The 22,977-nt window shown below is 39.4% G+C and overlaps 1 protein-coding gene across 8 annotated transcripts in view; it reads left to right on the top strand.

The window, feature by feature from the left end:
- carmil2 (capping protein regulator and myosin 1 linker 2) overlaps positions 1 to 22,977 on the top strand; it is a 79,681-nt gene that overhangs the window by 37,080 nt on the left and 19,624 nt on the right. For all 8 annotated transcript variants that reach the window (XR_005992373.1, XM_041796293.1, XM_041796292.1 and 5 more), the window contains 2 exons: positions 3,611 to 4,113; positions 20,248 to 20,351. Coding sequence is in view for 7 of the 8 variants with exons in the window: in XM_041796293.1 (XP_041652227.1) it covers positions 3,611 to 4,113; positions 20,248 to 20,351 (607 nt within the window). In the remaining variant the exon portion in view is untranslated. The remainder of the gene's footprint in view (positions 1 to 3,610; positions 4,114 to 20,247; positions 20,352 to 22,977) is intronic.

The following is a 22,977-nucleotide window of genomic DNA, read 5'->3' as shown; positions in this document are numbered from 1 at the left end:
TTAAGTCTCTCTAGATTTACTTCTGTCTAACTGCACTCCAAGTTTCGCATTTCATCTCTAACCTGATGAGGTGTGTTAAGCTGCTAATGACTTGAACACGTTTCCTAGTGAAGGCGGTCACAATAAAAGCGTTTCCGAAAAATAACTGCCGTGGACTTTTATTTTGAAGAGCTTGACAGAAGTATTGTGTTTAGCATGGAGTTAGCTTATCTTTGGCTGACATACCGGAGAATACAGCTAGTTGACAGCAGCTTTTCTGACCTCATTTAACATTGCAGCCTGGATCTTTGACTCACTGTGGACTTAGAAAAGACAGTCATAAGTAAAAATAGACTTTTAAATGGTTGTTCATGCCGTTGTAAGAGGAAGAGCTGCAGCACTGGCCTCTGCGACCAGCCAAAGCAGCATTTAGCTTGTGTTACAGCCCCAGGCAGGCTGACAGAGACAGCACACTGACTTAGTTGTGGTACAGCCGTCAAACTTTGAGAGGAAAAAACACGTGTTTTTGCCTGCTAACTCACACTGAGGCAGATACGATGACATCATTAACAAGCGTTATCGTGATTGGTCGGTAGAGTCCAAATCTCTACCGTAGGCCAAATTTATATCATTTATACCGTCTACCACATATACCGTGCACCCCTAGTTCTACTTTTTTGCATTCTACTCAGAGTGAACTTTGCAAAAACCTGTGCACTGAAAAATATTAAAACCTAGTCCACACATAGCCAGTTTTTTTTTTAAATAGAGGTTTTTCTCAAAAACTCACTGTTACGTGCTGTGAAGAGTTTGTCATGTTAACAGCAACAGTGTCCTTGACGTATGAAAATCCTCTCGCTGTTACAATGTTGTGACCATTTCATTTCCAATGTGTCCCCATCAACCCAAACCAGGTCTTTGTCCAAAACCAAAAATTGATGTAGGCGATGGGATTTGTGTCTTCAGAGTTTTGTATCAAGCAGGAGTGACCTCTGTAGTCCATTCAGGTGTCTTTGTTCATCAGCATGGTGGGGAAACAACTATCTTTCTTTTTGAAAGCATGTCAGAAGTTTGTCTATGTTTGCTGTCACCATGAAAATGAAAGGGTTATTGTTACATCCACGTTATGTCAAACAGAGCACACTGTAATTTTGACACATGCCAAAATCTTAGTTTTCCCCATATATGGTGCTTACAATCACGTAAGACAGAATGCTTTGTAGGGAGCAGGAAGGGTGGGACAGCTGTTAGGAATAAATGGGAACGGAGGAAAGTTAGTACTTTAAAGCTCTAAATGGACCTGTAAGCTGCAGTTCTACATACATTGAATACAATCCCTACACTTGACACAAAAAGTGTTTTTTAGCACAGTTTACCTGATTTACCTGGTGTGGAGGTGATCAATATCACAAATTACTCAGTCCTAGCATTGTCTAACCAGATGAAGGGAGGCGAGTCTGAATTAAGAGGCTAGCTGCGGCCCTTTGAAATATATTTTTAAAAACCCTTACTTTGTTACAAACTTGCTTTTAATTGAAACAAGGTACTATTAACCGAATACACCTTAGGGGGTTAGCAATTGAATAATGATGTGCTGTTCAAGAACGAGCCTGTTCTACAAAATAATGCTTCAATTTTAGCTCTGGCAGCTATCTCCTGTTTGAGTGCCAGTTTCATTTTCTCTGTCCTTTGTTGTTATTTAATCCACATTTAAAAAGCCAAACTGATACCAAATGAAGAGCCGTTTAGGGAGCCAAACAACCAGCTCTACTGAGCTGAGCTGAATTATCTGGATCTATAATATGGGCAAGATCAGAGTTTAATGTGCTTAACCATGGAAAAAACAGCACTGAACCAAACCAGACGGCTTTGTTGAAATTGACCATACATGAGTGTTCTGAGACACTGGTTGTTCAGGCTTTGCACTGTGGCTTTTGAATTCCTGCCTGCTGCCATTTCTCTTTGGGGTTTTTTTTGTCTGGATATTTCTATACTTTTAGGACGCAAAAGTAGCTTAAGAATTAAGGATGTTTTTATTTTTCGCACTTTGAACACTTGGCAAAGTCATAAACAGCAAAAATCATGGCCTTTTGGTGGCGTTTCTGGATATAGAAATCACTACTCACCCCCCACTGGGAGTTCTCTGTTGCTGTGTGATGTCTCACAAAAAACCTAACCACATAAACCCTGTAATCAGAGTTTCTAAAAATCTTCACCCTGGAAGAAGTTTTCAAAAACAAGCATTTTTTCCGAAACTTAAAACACTGCTTGCACGTGTAGGAAAGGTCAGAACACACCGAAACACCTCTGATTACCAAAATACCCATCAATATGTAAAACTTATCTTACAGAAATATGCCCTGTGGAGCACACCTGTAGTTTCAGTCTAGATGTTACAATTCTTTTAAACTGTTATTTTTGAAAGGGTGGCTCTAAATGAGGCCTCATGAAGGCAAATAATCAAAATATGAGCACATATGTTTATTGAACAAAATGAAACCTTTGTCTTTGTTTTTTTTCCCTGAAACATAAAACACATTTTATCGATGATGAATGACAAATTGTTCATAATATTTGAAATAATGACATAAGCTGTGGCCTCTTTCTTGCGATAACGCTCATAAAATAATACTAATGATTTTATGAAATGATGTGAAACAATCAAACTCATATTAAAAATCTTTTGTGTGCCTACATGTCTTAACATAGTGATAGTCCCTAAACCTGCTGCTGTCTCTTTATTTTGTCCCATTGTGTTCTTCCTGTGTGCTGTGCCATGCTGATCCACTCTATGTCAGACAGCTCTGTTTGGCTAATTGGAGCATGGCCTGTTTACTTTCACACCAGTGACTTCCACCATGGAGGAGAAGGGGAGAAGATGGAGGAGGGGATGATGAGTGAAGAGGGGGAAACACGGGGGGGATTTTGGGGCAGCCTGGCTAAAAAAAACCCAACCCCCGCTCCCATTGTTTGATGTGGAATATATTGCTTTGAGAGACTGAATAATAAAGCACGATCGATATAAGTATAATTTTGAATTTTTGTCAGGTTGCGTTTGGGAAATGTAGGTCAAATAAGAATTAGGTCAGAATTTTATGAAACATCTTAATAAAAGAATCAAATTCCCCTTTTTAATGTCTATAATGTTCCAATCAGTCGTCATGGAAAAGAGCTGTAAAATAATAGGATCAGCTGTTAGTTAGATAATAATAAAGTAGGATTAACCCTTCAGATCCCCCTTGTGGTGTGTTTGATTGTGTTAGCTTCATGTGAGGCTGAGAAGTGTACAGCTCAGTGTGGCTGCAGCATCCATCTGCTGCTTTGCCTCATCTCTGCATATCTGTGCTTAACTGATTATTTTCCCATTGTATGCTATTTTTATTTTTTCTCTTTTTGTCTCTTCCTACCTGCCCTCTGTTTTTGCATTTTTTATCCAGTTGTTTCCACCTTTTCGCTCCTTCACTGTTGAGCTCTCCCTGCCCCACATATACATACCTACAGTAGAGTGCATGCCTGAAAAATGAGTCCCTCTGCGTGGGCTTGATTCCCCATCTTTCCTCCTTCTCTCCTCCACTCTTTCATCCTCCCTCCTCATGCCTCCCCTCTCATCACTCATATTATTCTCTCTCAGGTCTCCTAGATGCAGACTGGGAGCAGCAGACAAGGGACACAGGAGGAGAGCAGGAGGAAGGAGGAGGAGGAGAAGGAAGGTGTGGCCTCCCTTGGTTACCCACAGCAACCATGCTGTCAGTCACCAACACAAGCCCATCCCCTTCTACTTCCCCGCCCCCATCCCCCTCAGGATGGAGGGGGGAGAGGCGGAGGGAGGGGGAGGTGGCAGCAGTGGATGCTGCAGCAGCAATATCAGGAGCGAGAGGAGCATCGTTCATTCCCTCTCCCAGTCTCCCCCTCTTTTACTCCATCTCCGCTCGAGCTCCAGAGGAGGAGGCTGACGGCGGCTGTGGAGGCTTACCCCAACGAGAGGCTCCCAGCCCAGGCCCTCTCCCCGGCTCTGGATCCCCTGCTTCTCCCATGGAGCCTCTACCCACCCAGGGCCAGACTCTAAGGCACTACACTGCCTCCCGACCGCGGCCGCGACGCACTCACACACAGCCCCCCTCCTTCAGGCCTCAGGTAAGAGCACACACACATACACCAAACACTCAGCGATGACCACTCACACATACATGCAAACAAACGTATGCATACATATGCATGTGGTCATGCAGAAATTACCCCCAATTTGCATTTCTGCATCACCACACTCAGTACATTTGCATAGAAAATGGTTTTAATAGACATCTCTCTCAGTGAAATTCGGCCTCAGTTGAAGGTAGAAACAGGATGCAGGGAAAGACAGATGAGCGATAGAAGAAGAGGATAGGTGGACGAATGTATAGCAGGAAGGGGACATGAAGCAGGAAGCTGAATGCACGACTAGAGAGGGATCCCCGAGGAAAAAATGATTGAAATGGAGAGTAAAAGACAAAACAATAAGGAAACAGACAGAGTCAAGTGAGGCAAAAGATGTTAATGCAGCAAAATAGTCACATCTATCTATCTATCTATCTATCTATCTATCTATCTATCTATCTATCTATCTATCTATCTATCTATCTATCTATCTATCTATCTGTCTGTCTATATCTATCTATATTGCTCTCATTTTTATAATGCTGTAGTAATAATGGTAGCCATCTTTATCTTTACACTCTATTTCTACATGTAGTCGTGCTGAGTGCTCCCTGTGTATGTGTGTGTGTGTGTGTGAGAGAGAGAGAGAGAGAGAGAGAGGGAGAGAGAGAGAGAATAGGCACATGCATTTTGGGAGTGGTGTTCCCTAGGTTGTTCCCAGTGCTGATCTCTCCTTCTATCTCTCTCCCTCTCTCTCTCCTGGGAATGCTTTCACTAACTCAATTATTCATGTTTTCCCATTAATGGGGGTCTCTTTCTCTATGCTGTCAGTGTGTTAATGGAATCAAAGGATTTCTCTTCATCAGTAGTGACCTTGTTTCTGTGTAAATTGTATGACTTCTGTTTTTGACAGACAGAATTTTTCAAATTTGAAGGTGCCACTTAAAGGTTGTTACTGTTTTTCAGTTAGGCTACATTACTAAAGCGGATGATTTACTGAACAGTGTGGCATACATCTGTCAATCCTGAGATAGTAATGAGATAGTAGGTGTCTTCAGTCATTAGATTTTAATCATGCATTCAGCTAATGTCAAAAATATTGTGCAGTTGATTATCCTTAGCTATTAGCTAGGTGTGTAACAATCCATCAGTGTGGATCAAAACATCAATTGATCAATTACCCAATTAGATTAATAGAAAGTCAAATCATCAATCTACAACATTATCATTCAGCTGCTTTTATTTCAAGATTCCTGCAGCTAGCCCTCTGACAGTTTCTGCCCAGCTGTCCCAAACTTTCAGACAAGCTAGCGGTAAATGGACTAACAGCTAGCAGCCAAGATAAAGAGGATATCCAGTCCTCTCTTGGCTGAGTGGACACCTTTTGGAATCAGGCTACACCAGACTTTGTACTCCCACCTTTTGTGCCAACTGCGTTTGTACGTCTTTATATTTGTACCCAATTGACAAATGATTATTTAGGGATAGAAACTTACCTTCCTTCGCTATCCATCGATGGCTGCAGTAGTTTATATGGTGTCTGATACACAATCCAGCTGATGTCTGCCCTATACTCTGGTACAGAGAGTGCTGTGAAGTGTGGGGGCTCCATCTCTGACTTCTTCCCAGTTGATTCTGGGATGAGGCAGAGGTGCATCTTAGCCCCTATGTTCTTCAGTGCCTGTATGGACTGGATAATAGGGCGGGTAACAGGGACAACAATCTGTGGATTGCCTTTCGGTGATGTCCAGATCACTAACCTGGACTTTGCTGATGATGCTTTGATCCTTGCAGAGACTGTAGATGTTATTGTGGGGGCTCTGAACTTGCTGAGTGAGGAGGCTGAAGTGCTGGGAATGCACGTCTCCTGGGCCTAAACAAAGATCCAGGCATCTGGGGATGCCTTGGATGGTACCACTGAATGTGTGTCTGTGAAAGGTGGGAGCCTGGGAGTTGTAGAGCAGTTCTTCTACTTTGGCGGTGTAATACATCGATCCGCTGACTGCGAGGCTGAGATCAACCGTGGACTTGAACTCACACATTGGGTGATGGGTTTGCTGAATAAGACAGTGTGGTATTCCTGAAACTGAGCATGTGGATGAAAGTCAGTCTTTCGGTTGTTGGTCCTTCTTGTCTTATTATACCCATGTGAGGTCTGAATGTTGGCTGATGGCTAGAGGTGCTGACTGGACCCCTTTGTGACAACTTCTCTTTGGCGCAATTTTGGGTATCATTGGCAAGACCATGTGTCTAATGCTGACATGCCCAAGAGAGCAAGGATGGGAAGGGTCAGCTGCTTGATACAGGCACAGAAGCTCCACTTCTACAGGCAGCTAGTGCACTTTCCCAGGCCTTATCCAACTCACTGCATACTGGGTGCCGAGGACCTGGTGGGCTTGTTGCCGGGGGCGACTACATGTGTCATGGAGGGGGCAGCTGAGAGGATACCTGGAGAGAAGGGGCATGGGCTTGGCTCAGGCCTGGACAATGGCCATCAGTAGGTCACAGCAGTACAGCACTAATGCCAGTGCTAAGCTGAGCTATACAGGCTAGTGCAGCTGCAGTGTTTAAATGCTGAGCTTGTCGTTGGCTAAAACTCATGCTGTAGCCTATTATGAGACATGCAAAAATATCTTATCTGCAAAGAGAAGCTTTCAGTGTGGCTCTTTGCTCTTGTTTTAACAAAGAAATGTGGTCAAGGTCTTATTAAACTGCTTTTCTACAGCTACATCCGAGCTACACACTCTACCAGCAGCCGTTGTATACACCAGCTAGATTTCGTCCCACTTTGCATGAACTGGCATTAGCCTTTAAGCGAGTTAGAGACTCAATCCTATAAATGGCTGAATATGTCTCTAAAGGTGATATTTATCAGGAAGTTTGCTGCTTTTTTATGTTTTGTGGTAAACATGCTCTTTAGAATATATTTCTATATACCATGATTTGATATAATTAACACATTTTAATGTAAATCAATAATTCTGACCTGAGCGTCTCCAGGTCTCACTGTTATGTCGTTCAGCCCATGCACAGAGGCTGTACTTCTTGAAGCCGGGGGTCCAGGTTTGAACCAGACCTTTGACTCTGCTCTCCCCAACTCGAGTTTCCTCCTCTATTAGCTGCATTATCTCATAAAATCTAAAAAAAAATTAATGACCTTGTTTTAACTGGCAGTTTCTGAAACTTAATTTTATTCAGTTTTAAGTTGCATTTCTAAAATTTCTTAAAATGAGTGCAGGACTACTGCGTGGTGTTTTGTCCAGCTTCTGTGTCATGAGTCACAGATTTCAGTCCTAATATGTCAGAGACATTTCCACCCTCTTCTGTCCTCAAGTGGTATCAGTCTCAGCAGTGTTTGTTTTTATTGCCTGACCTTTATGGGGTGATTTCAGGTTAGTTTCTGCTCTGTGCACTTAAGACAACACATGGACTCTGTTTCTGCCTTTCAGAAAACAACTGATCTCCAGGAGTGAAAACTGTATAATCCTGAATAAATACACCCATAGTTTCTCTGCTTCCATAAGGCCTGTTATTCATCGGTTTTGGCTTTCTAATATAAAACAAACAGTGCTTTCTAAAGCTTTAATTAGCTCTGGAGAGTTTTGTTCAGCAGCTCCTCTGGACTTTTAGCAGATGTCATGTCTTTTTGCTTTGAAAGGCGCTTTAATGTTTTCCTCTCAGTTATATATTTTTTCTTACTTGAAAATTAACAAAATGGAGAATAAATAATCACTCTATAAATATAAATATTTTAAATCAGAAAATACTTAAACATTATCATAGTGGGACTGTTTTTTCTGAGGCTGTCCTTTACCTTGGCAAACTCCTTATTACAGATACTCCACCAGGTAAACTAGTTTTGAACAGATCCATTGTATGTGTATTTAATTAGATGTATAAGGAGGTACATTGTTGGACTTATCTTAAATTATCTGGGTCCTTTGAGTTGTCGTGCCTATAGAGCTAAAGCACACAGCATCCTCTAACCTGCTTTACAACTCCTTTGACCTTCTGCTTAAAGGAAAATGAAGCATAATTTAGTTGTAGGTGAATCTTATAACTTCAGGACTTAGAGATGTACATAAGGGGCTATTTCAGTGCTTGTATGGGGGGATCTTTTTTTTTTTTACTTTTAATTTTCTTTTCAATGCATGATAGGGAAATGTCTTGATGGGTAAGTGTGCATCAAATTAAAAATTACAGGGTTGGACCACCATGTCAGATTCATTTTAATCCAGGACACTCCTGGGTCTTGGCTCTTCTCATGCCCATGATCACCTTTAGGGGTCCAGTCCTCCCTTAAAGGTGGTGTTACCCTAAAAAATGTATTTAACTCATTTTATCTCTTATTAAAAACAGAGAGTAGTTAAAGTGGGAACAACCACAGAACAGACAGTATTCAAAATAAGGAAAGGGAGAGGGAAGGTGACAGATGGTCCAAACACAAGGCAACATGTTAGATTCTGGCAGAGCAGGAGGAAACCTTCACACTGTACTTTGTAACATGGACCTTTAAGCAGATAAACAGGAGCCATGAGGAAGAAATCTGATTACACAGGCAGAAACCAGGTTGAAAATTTACAAAAAACACATTTTGGCCCCAAATATTGAACGGTTCAAGTGTTGCAATCAGATATACACCACACCATGAGTTTATGACCTCTACAGGCAAGTGTTTGGACAAAGGTTCGACTGATTTTGGTTTCTCAGAGACCATACTGATTATCAGTAGTTCATGAGGTTGATAATAACTGATATCTGGAGCTTTACAATAAAAATTAAAATCTTTTTGTCAAAATTTAGAATTTGAATTGGTATAGAAAAATAAGCACAACTATGAAGGTCTCCATAACGTTACCAGAAACAGCTTGATTTCCCTCTTCTCTCTCAGGGTTACCAGAATCAGAGAGAGGGGTCTGGCTGCAGACCGTACATTTCAGACAGCCATCCTCACAGGCTGTTCATCTGAGACCCTGTCTATTTAAGAACACACATGTGCATAAAATCAGATTAAACTTCTGTTAAGGGTTAGGGTAAGAGTAACTGTTAGGATACCAAAAGTTATGTTAGATTTGGCTAAAACTTACATTGCTAAAGCTAACTTAGCTGCATTGGCTTATGTAGTTATGTTTACTATGTAGCTAGCCTAGCTATGTTAGTATTAGCTAAAGCTTACAAAACTAAAGTGATCCACCATTTGCGTATCTACTTCTAAAACAGGTTTATACATAATGTAATCCCAGATTAGACCTTTGATATTTTCTCTGTTTTATTTATGAAATATTTTAGTCTGTAATGTTTGCTGTGTGGTTATTTCATGAACGTTACAGCCAGACTTTGTTAATGATTAAAGTTGAATTAAAAAAAAAAAATCAAATTATGGCACTTCTGTTCAGAAACAGATGGTGTCTCAGATGATAGGGTCTATGAGAGTGGCTGTCAGAGATGTACGGTCTGCAGTCAGACTGTCTTTGAATCAGCTTCAGAACAGTTACTACTAATAGGGGACTATAACATGTTTAATGTATGAAATAATGTCAGTCATATGGTTAAATAAAGTGTGTTATTGCTGGCTAACTTTATGTTTTATAATGTAAGAAAAAAACAGTCTTAAACAGATAAATAAAGTAATATTTGCAGTGTGGAAGCTTGAATTATTCCCTGCCGCACTGGCACCAGCAAAACTTAAAACATTCAACATCACCTGTAGCTCACTGCAGCTCACTTTTACACTGCAGGCGAATGTTAAAGAGGGGGTATTATACTTTTCCAATTTTAAAACATAAATATAAAGTCACAATGTTGGGTGTCCATACTTCACCTCTGCAAATTTTCAAACCACAAGAAATCTTGGAATTAGACTGTAAACTGATGAAAACTGTTCGTTGGGAATCTCTCCAAGATCCTCCTAAGACAAGATTTTGATGGAGCGAACTGATGAGGTCATTGCAAAAGGATCTCCTGACTGGTTCGTCCGTGCTGCCAGCAAAGCGGAACAGACCGCCCCCACAAGGCCTTTTAGCCATTTAGCCATTTAGTAACACAGTAATTAATCACTTACCAAACAGAAACATCCTGCTCTATCCTTCGCTGCTGCTGGTTTTCTTCCCCTCTCTCTCCAAACTATCAGGATCAGACTCCGGGTCTAACATGTACGGACATATATCAAAATTCGTCATATTTTACTCAGAAACAGCAGTGAAAACGAAGCGTTTCAATCGAAGGTTTAAATAAGGGTTTTTCAGGACACCAGTGTGAGAAACATGAGGAGTTTTTTGAGCTGTAAACCATGTTAAGCTACTACGTGGGTATCAGAGAGATGGTGTAAAGCTTTGAAAAGAGGCATAATACCCCCATTTTAACATTATCTGTCTAAACATCTGTGGACAGTCTTGCAGATCAAATATATGTTTTCAACACAACTACTGTATTGTGTCTCTCTACTTGTCAGTGGTGCTCACTGCCATGTGTTATGGTAGCCAATCAGATCGTTTTGTGGGCTGGACATCAGGTGAGGGAGTAAATAAATGAGAACCAGAGCAAATTCAGAAGGGAAGAGACAGTGGAGCTAAAGAAGAATATTTTTAAATTGATTCATTTTATCAGTACACAGTTAACAGATGATCAGCAAAAAGCCAAATATTGGGGTAACCCAACAACAAGTAGATCGAAATATTTCAAGTCCAGTAATCCAGTTTTCTATAGCACCAAATCAAAAAGAAGGTCATCGCATGACTCTTTATACACTGAGCATTTCTGTATCGTTCTCTTTGTCGTAATTTACAGGGACAACTTTAACAACTATACAATAAATACAAGCATGACTGGTATTGATCATTGTAGCAGCAGGAGTCAAGAAGGTCCATTATAGCAAGTACTTGACATAAATAATCGAGACAAGGGAGAAAAATAAATTGCATACTAATAGGAGACAAGAGCCTGGTGTGCAACTGTATCAAACCTACAGCCCAAATGAACCCTAACTGTAAGCTTTATTAAAACATTTGAGCCTACTGAAAAAGAAAAGATAGTTCGGTCTCACAGACCAAAGCAGGTGTATGTTTTTAGTAGTATATTTTTCACTACTTTTTGAGACTCAAGTTTTCTAAAGCAGGTCTGTATCCTGGTGGCGTGATGTGTAGAGTTGAATAGTCAGCATGTTTTCCTCACATGCTGATGGTGCTCTGTAGGTGTGAAGATCGATTTTTCCTATTTGTTTAAGATTTTATTGGGAGGAAATGCAGAGAAGCCTACATGGGATAAATATGATGTCTTCTCCTTGTTCTTGTCAGTGCACACTGCAGCATTTTGGACCAGCTGAAGCATAGATGATTATTTCAATAACAAGATGGTTTGTTGTAATGAACAATCGCTTCTCTGCTTCATGCTACAACATCTTCTCCCTCCCATCTGCTGCCTGGTAATGCTTCTCTTCCTCCTGCTCCAGTCAGGCCTGCAGTGTGTGCACTGTGCTGCTGCCCTAGCCTGTGATTGTGCACACCCATGGGAGGAGCTGTGTCTGCATGCATGCTGTCTAAGCAGAGGACTTAATCTAGAGTAAACCTGCCTGTGTCAATATCGCTTGCTTTTTAACAAATAAAAATGTTATAAACCTTTGACTAGCAGTTGTTGATGGATGCTAAATTTGTGGATGTTGCTTTTTACCCAGCAGCCTCCTGTATGAACGACTAATCACATCCACACATCTATTTAATAAAGACAGATCTGTTACCCCTTAGTAACAAGAGTATGAGTTTATGTGTGCATACGAGGGAGAGTGAGAGTGTATGCCAACAATTGTGTGCCATGCTGGCATGTAGCACATAGAGACAGGTGGCAGTAAAGGAGGTGGCAGAGAATGAAAGAGAGGCACAGTATTTCCACTGGATGATAGATGGAACAGCCTGGGGGTGAAACAAACGCTGCATTCATGAGGAGAAATTCTGGCTCCTGACTTTTACTCAGTTTTTATCTTTCCACTTTTGGCAAAAAATTAACGAGCCTTTTGCAAATATTAGCCATTTGGTCATAGTAAATTTTAGCTCAAAAGACTTTTCTTCTCTATAATTCTAGTCTTGTGCATTTTTAGTTTTTGATGTGTACATTTTTATAGATATTCTGGATCTTTTGAGGGGAAATTCTGGCAGGTAAAAGGAAATAAAGACAGAGAGATGAGGCATGGGGATGATATAGTACGTTCACAGCTAGAGGTTTTAGCCAAGCTCCTAACCCTTACTGTTACCACTGAAACAAGTGTTTCATTACTATTTTTAAAGCTTGTAAAATAGTGTCACACCCAAAACCAAGCACCTGGCTAGTGCATTGGACAATGAATTCAATTTGACATAGTGGCCGAATTGTAATTACAGCCTGTCAAGAAAGACGTTTTCCATCAACGTACATGGCAGCAGACAGAAGTAGTGTATAATTAAATTCAAGAAAAGGTAAAGCAGCTATATCAACTTCAGTAGCAGGTTTATTTATCACCAAGAGCTCCAATATGGGATGGTGCAGGTACATGTTTGATAATTAGAAACACACTTTCTCTCTTTTAGGGCTTGAGTCTTTTCCTTCTGTCTTGGTCCCTCCCACCAGAGACTCATGGAGAGACCGATTTTTTTTGAGCTCTTGGGACTTCTTTTCCTCTGCAGCGTCACGTTAAGTGATGTCAGTTTTTGATGACAGTGCCTTTTGATCATCAATCAGCTGTCAGGAAGCATAAACAGCTGATTGTATCAGAGTGAATATGAACTGTATTTATGCTAATGATATATCCACACTAACAATCTTTGGTCTTAGTATGTGTGTGATTACAAACATCTAAACATGAGGAGAAACCTGCTGTTAATAAAAAAAACATGCAGACTCTTTCTTTACAAGCACATGCTTTACTGTAAAATGATTTAGTAGCCTAATTATCCAATAAGTAGAATACCCATATTTCCTCTGATTATGATCGCTGTGTTTCATAAATCCTGATTGTTTTATAGAATAGCATACACGATCAGTCCTATATAAACTTTATTGACCCCATGATGGATGTTAAAAGTGTTTCTTACTGACAAACAGACATCTGCTCTGTCAGACTTTAATTCTCTTCATGATCCAATAAACACAGAAAATAACTGACTATTAAAGTAACTATGAATACCTGATTCTTTTGAATCACATCCACATCATAACTTAATGACTCTTTTAAAACTGGTATTGTTTATAATCTGTAGTTTCCATTGAGTCCGTTTCACATCTTTTTTAAGCACAGTTTCTCCTCTGTTATTAAACCCTGCTGATGTTGTGAAGTTTCACTGAAGTCCACGGCGTCACAGCGTTAATCAGAGAGTGATATCCAATAAGGGACCGCGTTTTTCAGTATAAAGAGTTCTGGGAAGCCTGCTCTCATGTGTCTACTTATCGGGATTTAAATCTCAGTTCTGATCCTTGACCTTTAGTCCAGCTTAGGACCATTGGGATGGTCTTTAAGATGGAGGGTCAGAAACTACTTCTGGTTCAACCGAAGACCGAAGACTGATGAAATAAACTACTTGGGATGCACCTATAGTGCGGTAACTGCTCAGAGGTTGATCCACTTAAGGATAGCATGGCTTTTTGCTTGGTTTTTAGGTAAGCAAATGGCAAAAAAGATCTGTTCCACAGAGCATGCGCAAATCTACGCTAAATGCACACAACCTGCACACAAACTGCTCAGCAAAGCAAACAGTGCTCTGTCTCATAAATATGTAGGTAATGGGGGAATATTCAAAAGTTGGGCGCAAAATTGCTCCCTTCATATGCAAGTCAGGCTCATTACAAATAGAAAGGGATCATTCCCAGGATCTGGGCATAACCCACTTTTGAATAAAACATGATAAAATAATTAAATGTGTTATTAGCCAAGTATTTTATTTTTACCAATCCGCCTGTCGATCTCACGGTCTCACTCGTGAACAAGACCCCGAGATACTTAAACTCCTTCACTTGGGGCAAAGACTCACTCCCCACTCGGAGGAAGCAATCCACCATTTTCCAGCAGAGAACCATGGCCACAGACTTGGAGGTGGTTATTCTCATACCAGTTGCTTCACACTCAGCAGCAAACCTCCCAAGTGCCCGTTGGAGGTCCCCAGCTGAGGAAGTCAGCAGAACCACGTCATCTGTAAACAACAGAGATAAAATTCCGAGCCCTCCAAACCAGAAACCCTCCTCCCCCTGACTGCGCCTTGAGATCCTGTCCATGAAAAACACAAACAGAACTGGAGACAAGGGGCAACTCTGGCAGAGGTCAGCACGCACAGGAAATGTGTCCGACTTTGTGCTGAGGAAACGGACAGAACTCTCACTTTGGTTATAAAGAGAGACCTGATGGCTCACTGCAGTGGCCCCAGGACCCCATATTCCCGCCAGTACCCCCCACATGACCCCCCGCAGAACACGATCGTAAGCCTTCTCCAAGTCCACATGTAGACTGGATGTGCAAACTCCCATGCCATGTCACAGATCAGCTCCATTTCTTCATTAGCTGGCAAACCAATGATTTTAAAGTGTTCAGGGCATCTTTGTGATCTTTTATAACTTCCAGCTAGGTTTTGTTTTCTGTCAGGAGAGCTGCTGCTCCTGATGTCTGGGCAATACTGATCTCACGAGATGATTTTCACCTCTATGAGACATCTTGTGACGTTTTGATCTTGTGAGATCTCGTGCCACAAGATCTCGTCACACCCCTATCATCTAATATGCAGACAGAAGTGTGTTTCCGTACATGCCTCTGCACAAATGAGTTCTCGGTCTGAAAATTGTATTATAATTTTTTTTTTTTCTGTCTCGCTCTGTCATTGTGGTGTTGATGATTTTAGCACACTCTCTGGGTGTGTTTGCACCAGCATATGATCAGTGCAAACTCTTGTAAGTTTGTGGGTATGGTGCAAAAGAGAGGCAGTTAGCAAGCATAAATCTTGAGCTAAATTTGGTGCTGCAAGCGCGGCGCAGGACAATATTAATGGATCTACCTCTTAGTTTGTTAATTTGTCACATTTTCACTTTGTTTTCTGACTTTATAGTGTTTGTTTTGTGAAGTCATAGTTTTCATAGCAGAACTAACACTGATTCCTGGATGCATAATACTACTATTTGTACAAACTAGGAGGGCAACATTTTTCATTGTTGATTGTTTCTTGATCTTCAAACTACTTGCTTTGCACAATTTGCTTCTTGGAGTTTAACTATAAAGCTGTAAATCATCACAATTGAGGGGTAAAAATTTGAAAAGTGGTTATCAAATATAACTCTGAACCAAATGTGTTGTTATGGCTCCAATACTGCCTAGGATTGTTAATCTGAAATGATTTTTACACATTTATCAACTGAAAGTTTTACCTCCTGTATCTTTAACAAACAATCAAGATTTAGAGGTTGTCATGAACAGCTTTGTCCTCTGCTGCTCATATTTACCGGCCATTCGATATGTGAAGATTGAAGGTTGTTCTGTGGAAAGTGATGCTGTTGTCCTTTGTGTGAATAACTGTCTTGCCTTGGCCCTCCACCTTCTGTTTTTTCAACATAGTATTCTTCATTTGAATAACAAAGAAATGCACATACAGAGGATAGCATACAAAGTAGAAGAGCAAAAAAGAGACAGGGACATATGCCACTTCAATGAATAATAGTATAAAACACAGAAATGAAGAGTCTTTAGAGGATTTTGTTTTACAAATTGTTACTCTTCCTTTCAAAATTTAAAGGCATTTTGTGATCAGATCTGCAAATGTTAACTACCTTGCCAGAATTTCTTATTGTTAGTTGATCCCCCATACATTTAGGTGGTGTTAAGCGAAAAAAAACATGCAGTGATGACCTTTTCCTGAACTGGTATTATCACAGACTACTTAACATGGTTTTTGTCTGTGCTGTGCTGCATATAGAAGCAGATGGAGATGGTAAAATGAAGCGATGTAAAGGGTAAGCTGAAGGCCTGCATCCTCACAATAGCGGCTCCAGTAGGCTAATGTGTGTTTCTGCAGACTATGCTTGACCCAGTTAGAATAATGCTTACACATGACAACTGTCCTGAACAGGAACTCCTTATTGCTCCAGCCACAGCAGCCTGAGCAGGTCCATTTCAAAACTCAAAAGCAGGTTTTTAATTTACAGTAAACTGAAAGCATAGGGTGATGCAGAATCCAGTGAATATGCAGGGTTTTAATTTTGTGAATGCTTTAATGCACTTAATAACACAAAAAGAAGTTACTATGTAAGGGGTATTAGATTTATTCATCATTCCTCCTTTAAGCAGGAGAGGAAATGTTCATCAGCACTTTTAGTCCTATCCTATTTAAGAGTTCAATTTAAAGCGACTGTGAGGAATGTTGTTTTGTGTTGATTATGCAAAAAGTAACTTCACAGAAATACCCAAAAGAGTTTCAGATGATGTGTTTTTCTTTATAGCTCAAATAGAAAGAATTTAATTAATAAGCATAGGAAGTAATTTCAGCCTGTTTTAATAGTATTAATAAACAGCTGACAGAAGCTTTAAGTCTCAGTTACTAATATTCTTCTAATGAATGCATAGATTTGTGCTATTCATTTATATAGGTTTCACTGGATAAGTAAACAAGTCTTTTATAACCCAGTTATTCTCAGATGTTTACAAGTTAAGGACCCCTAGGCTGGCACAAATTAAACCATAGACTCCCACACATTATGGAGAAAATACATAGGGACTCTTTGAAACTCAATCCAGGACACTGGGCGAACATTAAAGTCAGAGAAGTAGCCAAGTCTGCAGAAATGATCTTTATTCTCTTTGACATCCTGCTAGCTATAATCACAGCTGTTTTCAGCCTGTCCCTTCTTTGTGTCTGACCCATATTTGTAAATGCAATATCTCAGAAATGCCTGAAGGGTACATCATTACATTTTGTAAAAACATTAACTTAAACTCAGGGCTGACATGGTGAGATTTGCAAGTGACTGTCATGGTCACCAAATGCATTTGAACACACTTGTGTCATGGTATTATGACTCGATCAGCAGCTGAGTTGGTTAGAAATTAAACCAGCTGTACACAGATGATCAAAATTCTGCATGTTATTATGATTATATATGCTGCAGTCTGAATTATGAGTGTTGTTATTGTAACTGCTGACATCATATTGCTGAAAAGATTAAGCCCAGGGAAGACTGAAAACCAAAAAGCTTGCATGTCTTCAGAAAACACAATTTCTTTTTAAACTCTTGGTTCATAAGCTTATTATGACATAGATGGAAATAAACACAAATGTCTGATATGGTAAAATGGAAGGAAAGTTAATGTTGCAAAAGGTCAGGGTGACATTTGAGTCGTCTACTAAAAAGAATTTACTGGTCGTTGTTCAACGGCTCATCTCGGGACCAGGACAGAAGAGTTTTGTATTTGAGTTGATACGTATAAGGTGACACTTGTTTTGAAAGACCACCTGTAAAATGTGTTTATTATTTGTCTGCTGTACTTCCAGGTTAAAGGTGTGTGAAGCAAGGCTGTACAATTTGTTGCATCTTTGCGGCAGCTTGAATACTAGAAAAGCACTCTGAGAGCACTGACCTCCGCCGTTAGTCCTATCTCCCAATAGTGAAGAACCCTTTAAAAATTCCTGGATCCTTTCCCATGTGCCCCCCACTACGGCATTCGCCAATAACTCCCTCCCCGGTGGGGTGGACATACGGTGAGGCAAAGCATAAGCTTCACTATGGGTGGTCTGTCATGGCAGAAGCATTGCCTGCCGGTGCCAACAGATGCACTGACATTCTCACCCATGGTCTCACCAGACGACTGGAAGTCATGGCAGAGGGTGAATATTCCTCTGTTCCTCCCAGCATTGTGCGTATTCTCGCTACAATTCACTGTCTTTCTCTCTTTTAGACTCCGACTTTTCTCCTCTGCCGGGTGTGCATCTTTCAAACTCTATAAACTCCAAAACTTTGAAAAGAAACACACCCAAAAATTCTGCTGGGATTGAAGTTACTCATGTCCGCCATCTCCAGGTGTAAAGTGGTAACAGCGCAGACCTCCACCATTAGCCCTATCTACCAATAGTACAGAATCCTTTAAAAAATGTGTGGATCCAGACAGTGATGCGGATCACTCCCAAAATCGAATCAGTTCTTCCTTATGCCATTTATGACATTTCCTGAAAATTTCATCAAAATCCGTCCGCAACTTTTTGAGTTATGTTGCTAACAAACGAACAGACTAACAAACCCACCTGATCACATAACCTCCTTAGTGGAGGTAATTAAGCATTCTTCACCATCATGGCAATAGATGTAATATGAATATGAACATTTCTTATCACATTTTTTGTGACCAAAATTATCACAGTTATCATTTTTATCATGGTTTTATTAAAATGTGCTTAAATGTTCAGTATTACAAATAAGTTGAAACATGTATAACATTAGCAAAACAGTGAACTGTTCACTTTTTTTTAAAGATTTATTTTTTGGGCTTTTCATGCCTTTATTACATAGAGGAGGACAGTGGCTAGAGTAGGAAACAGGAGAGAGAGTGGGGAGAGACATGCAATAAAGGGCCACAGGCCGGATTTGAACCCGGCCACCCGCTTACATGGGTCACATCTTAGACCGCTAGACTATCTGTGCTCCCCAACTGATCACTTTTTGTTTGCATATTTGGTGTTTTAAAATTCTAGGTAAACATGAAAACCTTATAAAATTTGCATCAAAAAAGATAATTATTCAAAAAGCTCATGTTTTTTTTTTCAACACTTCACACTTTATTGATTGTTTTTACATTTAGTAGTGCCTGAAAGTACAAAAGAAAAAAAAGATATAAAGTAATCTTTTTAAGCCAAAGCTAAATGGAGGGAGCTACAGAATGATGCAGTTCACAATGGTAGTTACAAACGAAACACTGATACAGAGAAATTAGATGCTACTTTTTGATTATTTCACGGTGGTTACACTCTAAGAACCTCAGAAACATGTGGACACAAATGTAGAGGATGGTGCAAGATCTTATTTAATTTCTGCATTCCTTTCTGCCCACTGTGTGTTTGCTCTGATCTCTATCACTGCTGCTACTCTGCCACCTGTTGTATTTAGTGTATGTGTTATTTTAAATGTAGTGATTAAGATTTTTGATGAGAATTTAGATGGAACAGTATTACCTATGGGGGGATTTTTACCATGGCTATAATAAACCAATAACTGTTTCATCCTCAGTCATAGCTATGACTTTGGGATATATCAGATTCACTTCAGTGGCCAGATAAACACATACAATTAATATTTTAGTACAGTACAGTACAGTATCCATCCAGCCATCCATCCATCCATTTATTCATTCATTCATTCATTCTTGGGTATATAAAAAGCATTTGAGCTTACCCCTAATAATACCAAATGGCATTGCAGGGTGCCACAGCCCTCCTGTTTAAAACAGCTGCTATAGACATGTAGAAAATAACAAAAATTGTTGTTTGCCGAGCATAAGAGATGCTGCTTTACCATTACAGTGTTTAATTTCAGGTTTTACTTTTATAATATATATTTTGTTGGTTCTTTGCATTAAAACACTGAAGACACACAATAACATAAAAAAGACTGGGTGCTTCTGTGTTAATATTGGTAAATTATAGTTTTGTCTGTGGAGTTTGGTGATTTTAAAGAGTGCTTTGTGGTTAATAAGTCTCACATTCTTTTATAACAATACTATGTCTGCATCTCTCTACATCTGTAATGTAGTCAGACAGGAAAAACACTGAGCCTGTCAGTGGTAAATAAGCATTTCTGAAGGACTTTGATTCGGCCTGTTGGCTCTCAAAGATTCTGTTGCAGACATTAAGGCCTGTTTGGTGGCTGAAGGCTAAAGCGATCTTCCAGAGCAATTATAAAACTTTTCTATCTTTCAGTAATTTATACCACACATATGTAAAAGTGTAAGGAAGAAGAAACTGGAATTCTCTTTTGTTTGTATTTTAGGATTGAAAGTCTTCTCCAGTTATTAAAAAAAAATAAAATTATAGAAAATTTTAATATAAACGGTCTCACACAAGATAGAAATAAACTCAAAATATCCCTGCATTACCCTCACATAATCCCTCAAAACAAAACTAGATGATTCATGATGTTTTTGTGTTCCAGGAGCCTGCTTCAAAGGTTGAGAATGAGGCGAGCGAAGGGATGGGCCGAGTGGACGAAGGAGTAGAAGAATTCTTTACAAAGAAAATCATTCCTGACTATGCACTGTGAGTTGAATCAACACAACGTAACAAAAACACATATGCACACACTATAATTACAATGAATATACCAAGAAACTCCTTAGGAAAAAATACAGAAACACAAAAATTCAACAAGATACACGCAAGATCAGCTCTATAGAAGAAACAGAGGAGGAGCAGAGAGAAAGAGCTGCAAATGTATTAATGAGAATGAAGTTTTCACATCCTTTCTGCCTCCTGTCTGGACTAAGTGTCAGTCTTCTCTGAGGTCGAAGCCAATCAGGGGAATACACATGATCCTGTGTTGATTTTTAGCATCTTAAAACATGGCAGCTTCAAAGTAAAATTTCATTTTCACCCAAACAAAACCCACTAAACTTTTTCTTCCATTTCTGGGTGCCAATGGAGCGTTCTGAAGCAGTTTTGATTAATTATAATAATGCTTCACTACAGGTACAAGACCTGCAACATTTATATCAACTCCCTTTCTTCTTAGTTTCGAAACACATAGAAACAGAAAAAAAGCATTAAACATCAAAATCACCCCAAAAAAACATTGATATTTAATTATGCAGCTGTTAACCAGAGGCTGCAGGAAACCACAGCATGTTTATGAGCTTAGCAGCCAGAAACAGAGCACTCGATGTATGTGAAAGTCTTCTTACTATCCACACATTAGATACACATACAGTGCTTAACAAATTTATTAGACCACCACCCAAAGTAAGGTTTATGCCACAGCTGCCCTAAATTAACAGCATTGGTAATTACCAAAATCATTTTTTTATGTTTCTGCAATGGTTAATACACCAATATGTAGAAGCTCTTTAGCCCAAATGATATTTTTAATGCTAAAATAGTATTATTATTGTTATCCATGAATTTTCAAATGTACTGATTTACAAAAAAAAAAAAGGAAAAATAGTAAAGCACATTATTATTATTCTTGATTAATATGTCAAATTATGGTTATTTACTACTTCCTGAACAGAAAAATGAGTTTTAGTGGTTGAATGTTATGCTTGATTAATTTCTGACTTCTCAGAGAAACCCAGTGAGCCGGCTCAAATTTGGGTATAAAAAGGTGAATTCAGTTTGAAATTCCTCATTCCTGTTCAAAATGGTAAAACGTCGAGAGCTGACTGAAAATCAGAAAGTCCGCATTAAAACACTTAATCAAAATATTTATGTTTTCTCGTTTTTATGACAGGTGGTCTAATAAATTTAAGCACTGTATATCAACACTACAGGTTAATTCTGAGCCTCTATTAAGCACAAAAGCTGAGGCCACACAGAAGTTGAACACTACAGCAACTTTCACGGGACTTTTACAAATACTAGTGATTAAAGTTGACACCAAATGTCTAATTTTCCATGAAAGTGTCTTTTTGTTTTCAGCTCCAAATGAATGTAATCAAGAAATGTCTCTCTCCTGATAACTGTTTAAATATGGCTTTGTTATTAGGTCAAATCAGCCCTTTATCTGTCTCCTGAGATTGCATGGTGAATGTTTTTGTAGTGTTTGAAAACCTCAAGACCCTTCTGTTGTACACCACATAATCACATATTCCTCCTTTGACTTCTCTTCTTGGCCTGCCTTATTTTTATTCATTTATTTATTTGTTTGTTTTTTGTTTTCCTGTGAACTGCACACACTTTTGAGATTCAGTCAGTTTCATAAAGAAATACAGTCAGCCAATCTGACATTAGTCTAATGTGAACCTGTTTCTGTTGGGGAGTTTTGTGTTTTTCTTTTTTATGGCTGATGTGGTGAGGCAAGGAACAGAAAGCTTTGTGTGTAATAAAATTAAGTTATTTCATGGTGGTCTTTGTTAGCTGTTTTAATCTTATCTTTTCGTGTTTATCAGGGACTGTAAACATTGTCACAGGAGCTGTCAATAACTACAAGATACCAGCTAGTTGTATGTTATCTGTGGCTGGAAATAGTAATCCTCTGTCATAGTCAAAAAAGAAACTAGAATTAATCAGGACTGGACTAATAAGTATGTGTTTGTCACGCATCTTATTTACTATTAATGGCTGACAAGTAGATAACTGTAGAAACAGATCAAATGTTAAGTCATTCTCGATAACACTGTCCCAATATTAATGATATTTGTGGTTGTTTATAGAGTTGTGTTTTAAAGACAAAAGAGAAAATCACATCTTTTTTCCATCTCACATTTCCAGGATTTAATCATCATCTTGGGGCCGGATGGGAAGCTTTAGGGGTCCTGGTATGGCCCTCAGGCTATCAGTTGATGATTACTGCTCTGCAGAGACTAAAAAGTATGAGGGTATACTCCGCATACAGTCATGGACTACAGTATTGGCACCCCTGGAATTTTTCCAGAAAATACACCATGTCTCCCAGAAATTGTTGCAGTTACAAATATTTTTGGTATACACATGTTTATTTTCATTTATGTGCATTGGAGCAACACAAAAAATCTGGAGGAAAAAAGAAAAAAATGACATAATTTTACACAAAACTCAAAAAATGGGCCGGACAAAATTATTGGCATCCTCAACTTAATATGTGGATGCACACCCTCGGGAAAAAATACCTGAAACCAATGTCTTCCTACAACCATCAGCAAGCTTCTTACACCTCTCAATTGGAATTTTGGACCACTCCTCTTTTGCAAAC

This window comes from Cheilinus undulatus, linkage group 9 (assembly GCF_018320785.1).
Source record: "Cheilinus undulatus linkage group 9, ASM1832078v1, whole genome shotgun sequence".
NCBI classification, from domain to species: domain Eukaryota; kingdom Metazoa; phylum Chordata; class Actinopteri; order Labriformes; family Labridae; genus Cheilinus; species Cheilinus undulatus.
Note: the sequence above shows the minus strand (reverse complement) of the source record. Positions and strands in the feature narration are given on the sequence as shown.